Source organism: Galeopterus variegatus, unplaced genomic scaffold (genome assembly GCF_000696425.1).
Source record: "Galeopterus variegatus unplaced genomic scaffold, G_variegatus-3.0.2 Scaffold1187, whole genome shotgun sequence".
Taxonomy (NCBI): Eukaryota; Metazoa; Chordata; class Mammalia; order Dermoptera; family Cynocephalidae; genus Galeopterus; species Galeopterus variegatus.
Window position 1 is genome coordinate 149,507 of NW_007727298.1, and position 10,240 is coordinate 159,746.

General features: G+C 35.8%; 1 protein-coding gene across 1 annotated transcript in view; it reads left to right on the plus strand.

Moving 5' to 3' along the window:
- Nucleotides 1-9,886: 9,886 nt before the first annotated feature.
- LIN7A (lin-7 homolog A (C. elegans)) overlaps nt 9,887-10,240 on the plus strand; it is a 151,555-nt gene continuing 151,201 nt past the window's right edge. Inside the window, exon 1 of the mRNA XM_008575435.1 lies at nt 9,887-10,147. Within this exon, the coding sequence (XP_008573657.1) occupies nt 10,066-10,147 (82 nt within the window). The 5' untranslated portion in view covers nt 9,887-10,065. The remainder of the gene's footprint in view (nt 10,148-10,240) is intronic.

Below are 10,240 nucleotides of genomic sequence, written 5' to 3' on the forward strand. Positions count from 1 at the left end.
CCATCCCCAAGGTCTTCATCCAGCCCGGCAAGGACCCAGCAGTGGCCAGAAGACCCCCCAGCCTCCTGATCCAGGGTTGTAGGGACGAGGGCTTCAGCCACGTCCCCCACCGTCCTCCACAACCAAGCCAGCAAAGGAGCTGGCTATGGGCCAGCGCAGCCTCTCCCCTCTCCGTTTCTCCCCCCCCCCACTGCTCCAACATCTTAGAATGTAAAAAGAGTAATAATAAATAAGTAAATAAAAGTTGGATTTCCTCAGGGTTTAATCCACTCCTCTTCTTGTTCAGCAGTCTGTCTTTATGCAGTTTCCTCCACTTTAGCGATTTCAATTATAATTCAAATGGTTCCCAAATTTATACCTCTAGTTCAGAACTCTCTTCTTACTCCAGATCCATACTTCAATTATGGCATAGCCATTTTGATATCACAAACCCACACCAAACTTCATATGTTAAAAACTAAGCTCATGTTCTTTTCTCCTCAAACTATTCTTTCTAAGGTGTTCCCTACCACCATTTATTCATTCATTCATGTCAGAAGCCTAGGAGGGATTTTTGATCTCTCCTCTCCTTTATCATTTGCATCCTACCTATTACCAAGGGCTGTTGATGTCATCTCCCAAACATTCCCAGGATCCATCCACTTCACTGAAATCGACTCCATCTACCCAGTTTGAGGCACCATACTCTCCCACCTGTATTGCTGAGTAGCCTTTTAAAAGGTCTCCTCTAATTTATACCTGCTTCCTGCACCCCAGTCACTCTCCATGTTGCATTCAGAGAATTAAGAAAACATGTGAATCTGTTCATTTCACTTATTTTTCCATTTGTGACTTTTTAATGACCTCATCTTTCTCTTGGGATGAAATCCAAAACTTTTAATGTGGCTTTCAAGACCTGTCATTTTCACCTTAGCTTGGCAGACTCTCTGGCTCTGTTCCTTTTAGTCATACTAACCCTTCTTTCTGCTTCTTGAAAGGGCCAAGTGCCTTAGTGCCTGAGAGGCCTCCCCCATAGTGTATCTGATCTTGGAATGCTGTCTACAGCCCTCACTTTTGCTTGGTTAATACCTGATACTCATTCTTGACATCATACCATAAATGTTACTTCTTTGGATAAATCTTTTCTGAATCCTCATATTGGCTTACCTACCAGTTATAGGCTCTCATTGTACTATGTACTTTTCCTTAATAGCATTTGTAATTATTTTAATTGAGAAATAATTCTACAAATACCAAAAATTTCAGAAGTGTATTGGTGGTCTTAAATACTGACTTTTCTTCAGTGTTTAGCACAGGCATAGCACATAGTGGCTACTCAACATGAAATTAGAGAATGAATGAAGAACGCATCTCTGTCTCTCTCATACACACATGCACAGATGCATGTGCACACACACACACACACACACACACACCCTTCTGAACCAAACGGCTTTTATATAATCACTGGTAATAAAATTTTCTCCTAAGCTTTAAAAGAATGTTAGTGAGACTTTTCGTTTGGGAGATGATACAGGAAAGTAGAAGTATTAGAGGGAGAAAGGAAAGAAAAGAGTCCATGACGGTGGTCTCTGTCCCCTATGAATTGCTGGATATACATAGCCACCTATTCTGCTCCTGAGAGGGCTACACTTTTCTTCCCCAGAGACAGGGAAAGCAAGAACCTTAGGTACTGCCACAGTTTATTACCTGAATTGATAAACATTTTCCCTGACATTCATCCTCTACATCATCTTTTTGTATTTTCTCCTTACTACATAATTATTTGTGATAATATATGCCAACAACTTATTTGCACACAACTGACTTCATATTAGAAATTCAAGAGTGAATATTTATGCACACTCACACACACACACACCCCGCCCTAAAGTAGAAACCAAACAGGAATTAAAGTTAAAATACTATTAGACTTTTGAGATAGATGATTTTCATAATCCTATATGACTACAGATTTGACACTTTAGTTGCAATAAAAATAAGGCCAGTAGAGAGCACTACATGCACTAGCTTTTCAAATTTTTTTTGGATTACTAACTACTAATGAAATTTAATAAAAATTATTATTTCTCATTTTAAATTTTATTGAGATTTTTCTCCAATGAATAAATCAATGTGTCATTTTATTTGAAAATTAAGGTACTTACAGATTTCTTGTGTTTTCATTGTGTTTCTACATAATTTCATTATTTGGAAATAAAATTTAATAAAACAAATACCTAAAAGTAGATTTATTGTACACCACAGTGACTATAATTAATAATATATATTTTGTTCTTAAAAATGCTGACAGAGAGGATGTAAAGCAAATGTTCTCAACACTAAAATGATCACTATGAGGTAATCACATATGTTAATTAGCTAGGTTTAGTCATTCCATAATGCATACATACTTCAAAACATCATATTGCATATGGTAAATACATACAATTTTATCTACCAATTTAAAAAAATAAAATAAAATAAGTGGATTTTTTAGGCTCTCAATATTTTCTTGCTTTAGATATATAGTGTTAACTTCTTAGTAGAAAATTATGTTATCATCTTTGACTTACCAGATTGCTGAATAGTGCTTAATACCACATATGATAACTGGAAAAAAATGGCCATCGATCTATAGCAACTAGTTTTTTTTAAAAAAATTATTTTAGGTTTTAGAAATTCAATTAAATATGATGTTTCTATAGATAAGAGGTATCAATAGGCATATGATAAAATGTGTACAATGAAGCAGGAGTAAAATGGTCACAGGTATTATAATCTAGAAGCACATCACTGAAAATTGCCACACTGCCCCTGGATTATACAGAAATGCAAGGCCATAAATGAGCAGAATTCATGCTTATAAAGATGATATAAACAGAAAGATTTTCATCCATAACACTGTTTGAGATAGTAGAAACCTAGAAAAAATCAGAAAGTACATCTGTAAGACACTATTTCAATGTAATTTTATAAAGTAGTTAAGAATTATATAAATTATATATGTATTATTATAAAAATATCACTAAAATAAAATACATAAATCAAAATGTTACTAAAATAATGTACCATGTACTCCTATTTAAAAAAAAATATGCATGCATATGTGTGTGTACATATGTATATATACACACACACTAGGGTACTTCAAAAAGTTCATGAAAAAATGGAATTGAAAGACAATATGAATCCTTGTTAATATTACTTGTGCTCTTGTAATACCATTTGACTTGTTTGCCATGTGCATTGTCTTTCACTTAAAATTTCAAAACAAAACCCTTGTTAAAAAGAGAATGTATGAAAGATACAAAGGATGTAATAGAATTGTTTTCTTTCTTATCCTACCTAGATAAAGATGGCAGAGATTTGCTTATACTCTCCACTTTTTTGGGATTGAGATATAGACAAAAATATTTATTCAGCTTGATTTGCCATAATCAGTCTATCCAATATTCCAGGTGACAGAAACCTTTTGTATTCAGAGTTAAGACTGTCTTCATTTGCCACATTTTTTCCCATTCTGGTTAAATTCTTAAAAGGTCATAATTGGTCATAAGATCATAATTGGATTTATTATGTGAATAAATGCTTTGAGCAAGAAATAAAATTAAGACATCTTTGAAAGAGGAAACTTCTCAGAGACACTGCATTTCAGGAAGTGGATTTTCCTTGCATAACTGCACAGAATTGGGAAATGGCATAAGATTACAAGCATCAGAAAGTCCCACCTGCAAGGCGAGGAGTTCATCCAGGACCAGAAAGGCCAGGAAGGCAGAGAAGCTGAGCATGAGGAACTCAGTTTTCAAGAAGCATAATTTGATCCCACTAATACATTTTAAGAAACGGTACTTTATGCTTCAGGTTGGGCCCAGAAAGATCATATTTAAATGTAAACTAATTAAAATTGTAGCAATTTTTCCTTTAAATTAGAGCATTGGAGGATAAAAACTAAGGAGAGTTTGGAACTCTCTTCTGAATGTGCTATGTTAATGGTACATTTAGCTCTTAAAGTTGCTAATTACTGACATGTATGTTTTTCAGCATGCCTAGAGTAAATTCTCTTACTAGCCTCAATTATTGTGCCATGTAAGAATGTGGAAAGAATTTTGAGATGGCCTTTTACATTTGTTTCTTTCTAATATCCTTAATTAATTCCATAGTACCAAAACTAGGGAGAAATTATACTGCTGGATGGAATAAATTAAGCCAGATTTAAAGAAATAAAAGTCAGAAACTTAGGTGCTTTTCAAGAGAAGGCTATGTAAACTATTTTAAATGAAGCTAAAGTCCCAAACAAAGGACCATTGTTAATGTCCTTTCCAAAGATCAAGGTGACAGTGTTGCTCCTTCACCATGGTTAGATTCCCCAGCAACACAGACATCCCATTGTGATCACCATGTCCCTCTTTTTTCATTACCTTTCCATGAAATCCTAAATGAACATCCTGATCCTTTGGTTAGCAATCTTCTGATTCAAAATTGCAGAGTGGCTCTTTCTGCTCCAGGGTGAAACATTTTATTACATACATGCATGAAAGAAAAAATGTCCAAGTTTCTTCTGAAAGTGAACATAATCTGCCTCTAGGAAGCCTTTACAATCCAGATTTTACTTTTTTTCTGTATGCCTTTAACACACACAAGTTTATAATATCATTTATTCTTGCTGATAACATTATTTTGTAATTAATTCTATGCTTCTGTTTTCCTTTGAATTACTATGTAAACTCCTCAAAAATAACGTGAATGTTTTCTGCTTCTTCTAACTCCATCTCAGGACCAGTGTCCTAGAAAGTACAGTACACATCAAGTACACTGTAGATTTATTTAAAAATTTTTTCTGTTAAGTACAATGTGACTTTTCCTTTCTGATGACTCTAAAGAGGCCTCCTTCCTTGCTGCATATTTCATCACAAATTTCTGTTTTATTTTCTTCATGAACTTTGTGATGTGCTAGTAAATGTTTAACAACTAGATTTCTGGAGGAAAAAAGAAAACTTTCGTATATAGTATTTGCCAATCCCATGACGCAAATACTCCCACCATGACCAATCTGAAGATACCAGTACAGTGTCAATGAAATTGATGTTGAGACAAGATGCACATAATTGAATTGGGTCTCACATAACAGTATAAATAGTCTTCAGCACACCAATGTTTGTGGTGCTCACCACTACCTAAGATTATCTGATTTATTTTTATATTATTTGTATTTTATCTATCTGCCTTCATCAAAACAAAGCTCTCAGCATAGAACAGTGCCTGGCATATAGCAGGGGCTTAATAAAGGTTTGTTGGATAAAAGCAGAACTTACCCACAAAGTTGAATATATTAAAATTTTTTTTAAATTTTGAAGGTAGTGAGTTTTAATAGCCTGAAAATATTTTCTGAGCAAGTGTGAGAAGAGACGACTCGTGCATCACTTTAAAAAATTAGTCTGCTTTGTATCTTTTGTCTCTCTTAGGCTTTCCTAAGAGATGTAAATATGAGTTTGAGATGCAATTGTGTAAATATAAGATTGAGATGCATAAAGAAAAAGAAAAAAAAATGTAAGCTTTGGATTTAAATTTCATTATTAGAAGATCAATCATAACTTCCAACTGCGAAAATAGAAAAATGTTCATTTCAAAATGAAACAAAAAAATTATTTTATATTCTATGAGCCAAACAGGCATAAACAAAACACTCTAGGACCAAAAAGATTTTGCACTTATGAATTATATGTGTTATTGACTATGGCGGATTCAGAGTAAAAGGTGATTGTTATACGTATGATTTGTGTAACTGGTAACATAAGATAATGAAAAATAAGACCCCACAAGTGAGGAATATTTATTCAGATGTCCTCCTCTTGAAGTTCTTTTTTATTTCTTTTGAAAGGAAATGAAAAATAATTAAAATTGACTTTTAATATTTTCATTTCATCTTTCATTTTCTAACATCCAACTCTGAATTAATAACTCTGCATTTCATTCTGATGTTAGTAATTTTTAATATAGATGCTACAAATTTTTTCTTAGCACACATTGCATTTGTACATTTTGTTATATGATAGGTACAAAGTAATTCATGACAGTTCATTATATTTCCATTAATTATATTACTTTCCACTACCTGACTCTCAACAGCCCTCTTTAGGCTTGTTTTTTCTTATAATTCAAATTGAACTGCTGATTTTACCCAAACAGGTACTTTGTCTGCTCTCCCATTCCTGGCTCTGTTCCCCTGCTCCCTAGAAAGCCCTTCTTCCTATCTCTGTCTTTTATAATCCTCACATTATTCTTGACCTAATTTAATCTTCAACTTATTCATTCTTTGCAACTATTCACTAATTGCTCTATTTCTTGTTTATTTGTGTATTGTCTTTCTCTTCCCTGTAGAATATAAGCCAAGTGAGAACAGGGACTTTTTCTTATTAAAAAGAAATGTCTCAGTGCATAGAACAGAGCCTGGCATATAGCAGGTATATGACGTATTAGTTGAATGAACAGACAGTATGTAGTTATCAAAACAAATCTAAAGATAAAATAAATATAGTAAGACTGTATTTATGATGATTTAAGGAAAACATAAACATTTATATTCCGAAGTATAGGTTAGCACTTCATCTTAATCTAGTGCTATCTTCACAAAGCTGTGTGAATTAAGAAAGATAATGTGATGTCTTGAATCAGACATAAATAATTTCTAACACCCAGGCTGAAAGAATTCCAGTTTGAAGGTGCTATTTTCTTATATAAAACTGTGCTTATTATACTCCATTTATGATCTAACTAAACACATTTTTTGGTATGCTAATGCTTTATGCAAACCTTCTCTTGATTTTGTCTTATAATTTTAAAAGATTCAATTAAGTGAAAGAGACCTTAAGATGGCTTTGAATGAATTTTCTAACAAGAGAAGATTTTATATTTCAATGTAGGCAGTTGTTTTCATATTAACTATATTTACATAGAATGGAAACAGTATCATAATTCTTTTGTCCTTTGACCCAATTTTCCTTCATGCATTCCTCTCTTTGAGTATATCTCAAGCACAATTACAAAAAGAGAAAAAAAAAAAATATATATATATATATACATATCTGCAACTCTGAAATAAAAGGCTGAAATCACCAAATCTTTAATAATATAGCATAAAATGTGGATTTTTTAGTGGAAAGCACAGGGGATCTTGAATCCAGGTGCTACTATACTTAAGCAAGTTGCTTAACTCTCCGAGCCTCAGTTTACTTATCTACAAAATGGGATAAGAATACCTACTTTCCTGGGGTGGAAAGAAAGGGAAAGATCACTTACACTAAACCTGGCATGTATAAAGTGCTCAGTAAATGTTTATTGGATTAATTATAAATATATAGTTACCACTGAACTAAATTAATATGTATAATTTAATGAAAAGAGTATAGTGATCATGTAAGCAAGTAGCTAAAATAAAAGTATAATTACAGACATTTAAACAATTCTTTGATTAATACACAACAAAGCAACAGATATGTGCACAGGTCAAGTACAGTGACCTTGATGAAAGAATGACCAGGCATTTATTCATGAGACATAAGCATGGGCACATTCACCCACACAGAAGAAGAGATTAAGGAAATTTTCTTACATTTTGCATACAGATTCACTCAAATAGAATTTCTTCAAATAGAAATTCACAAATATTACTGGAGAGACAGTAGTTATTCATCCTTTATATAAACAAATTCTAACAGATAATGAATTATTCATTTTCTACACCAGTATAGACATAAGCTAAAGGCATTAGACTTGCCACTACCAGAAATAATAATTTATGAGTATATGGTGATTTTTGCTTCCTCTTACTTTACTCTTTTAATCTTTTAAAAAGTAAAATACCTAGAGTCAACACAGAGAAAAAATGATACAGCAAATTTTCTGTTAGGGATCTCAAGGCATAAGTCTGGAAACATGAAATGTTTGGTGCTGGAGATATATCAGGACACAAAACACAAAATCCCTGCCTCCATAGACCTCACAATCTGGGATTTGTGTTGAAATAAGTACGATTATGGCTTTTAGACTTATGGATCAAGCCGCTCAAATACATATTCCTAATAAAGCATGTTGTTAGAAGAACTACATTGGTGACCAAGGGATTTGCATGTGCTTTCCATCCTCAATTATTGAATGAGGTTTGGTATTTTGTGCAAAGCCTTGGAACACACTCTGATATCATTGAATACGACTCAACTTCGTTTGATTGCTTAGTTCAGGAGATGTGAATAATGATAATCAACCAGAGCTGTTGCTTCCTCCTCTTGACTCTCACAGCACTTCCTTCTTATACTTACAGCTCTTACTGCAAAGTTTCATGGTTTGCTCACTATTTGTCTCCCAATCGGGACTGAGCAGTGTACAGAGAGAGGGCCATGTCTCGTTAATCTTTGCACAACCAGTGCTTAGAGCAATGCTTGCCACACATTTCAGATGAGATGTATGCTTATATGAATAAATTTGTATATTCTTTACTGTTTTCAAAGCACATTCATATGTATGAACCCATCACACCCTCACAAAATTCAGTCAGATTGCAGGGTAGAACTAGTTCCCTTATATTACAGAATCTCTGTGAGATTGAAGGAAATCATTTCCCTTATTTGACATGAGGAAACTGAGGATCAGTGAGAGATTATGTGAAGAGCGCATAACTGAGACCTGAATTTCAACATTAGGATTCTTTCTAAAACACTAAATGAAAAGATAGGCATATTAAACTACTATTTTAGGTGTGTCTTTGGGGTCTGTTAAATGTATGTACTGCTAATCATCTTTGACTCTCAGTCATTGGTGAAATCTTGCTTGTTTTTTTTTTTTTTCTTCAGCTGTAGACTATAGGATGGAAAAGATCTTCAGAAATCATATTGTAATCAGAAGAAAATAGCATCAATTATATGCAAATATTTTGCTGCAAAACAGTGTCTGTCTGTAATAGTTTACTGCTAAGCCAAAACAATTCAGCTCTGTCACAGGAAAGGAAATGGAGGCAGCTTTGTCATTTCCAATCCTTCACCCACAGTTGTCCACATTCTGCTTATGGAAGGTTTCTCTGTGCTTCTTAATTTTTGATCAGGAAGAGTCACTACTGTGGAAAGACAGTGAAAGGAGTCTGTTTTGGGGGACAAATGGGTCACAGTCATTTGAAAGTTCTTGCAATTGAATCCTGATCAACTGACTTTATTAAAGTCAGCCTATGAAAAACATCATCTCCCACTAGATTGCAGGCTACATGAAGGTAGGGACTATACTTATAACCATAAATTAAGACATGACACACGGTATGTCACACTCCTAGCTCAGTTCCTAGCACATACGTTAATTAATCAGTAAGTAGCATCTCTGAATGACCACTGGTTACAGATCAACGTGAAAAACCTATGTACCTGTTTTTCAAACTTAGTGATAGAAACCGATCTTCAAGTTTTTACTTTAAAACCAGTTTTTAGAAGTTCGCTCTTAAAGGTAAGTGATTTTCTAGGCAATATCCTCAAATCCTAAACGGACACCTACTGATGGAACCCTGGCCTTGCGTCCGTTATCTTGCATACGGTTATGTCAACATTCCAAAACAGTTTACCAGAAATTAACAGCAACTGCAATTAAACCCCAAACATTTCTGACACAAGAAGTATTTTCTCTCCAAAGGGAACGGGATACTGGGTTGACAATTTTTCTTCCTTTGGAAAGACTCCTGTCCCCACCTCCCTCCCTCATCACCCTTCCCCTGACACGCACGTACATTCTGACCATTTTCTTGGAGTGAAGTTGAACGCAAGCAGCCCGCCCGCTGCGCCCCCCCAGCGCTCCGGGGCCGGAATCTCAGCGTTCTCGGGCCGAGCCTCCTCCGGGAGCCCAGCCGTGCAGGCGCCCGGGTACCTGCGCCGCGTCGGAGGATCGGCCGCCGCGGAGCAGTCGCGTCTCCATCTGGCCACCAAGCCGCCCAAGCTTCCCTCTCCGGCACCACCGCACCTTCCTCCCTCCCCCTCCGCCGCTCCTCTCCGTGCTCCCTCCCCGCCCCCGCCCCCAGTCTCCTCCTCTTTTTCTCACTACGAGCGGTTGCTGATGCTGAAGCCGAGCGTCACTTCGGCTCCCACGGCAGACATGGCGACATTGACAGTGGTCCAGCCGCTGACTCTGGACAGAGGTAAGGGAGCGGCTGGGGCGCCAGGCCACCGCGTGCCCTCTGCCGTCCCCTCTGCCTCCGCCAACTCCCACCGGGACAGCAGGACGCGCTCGG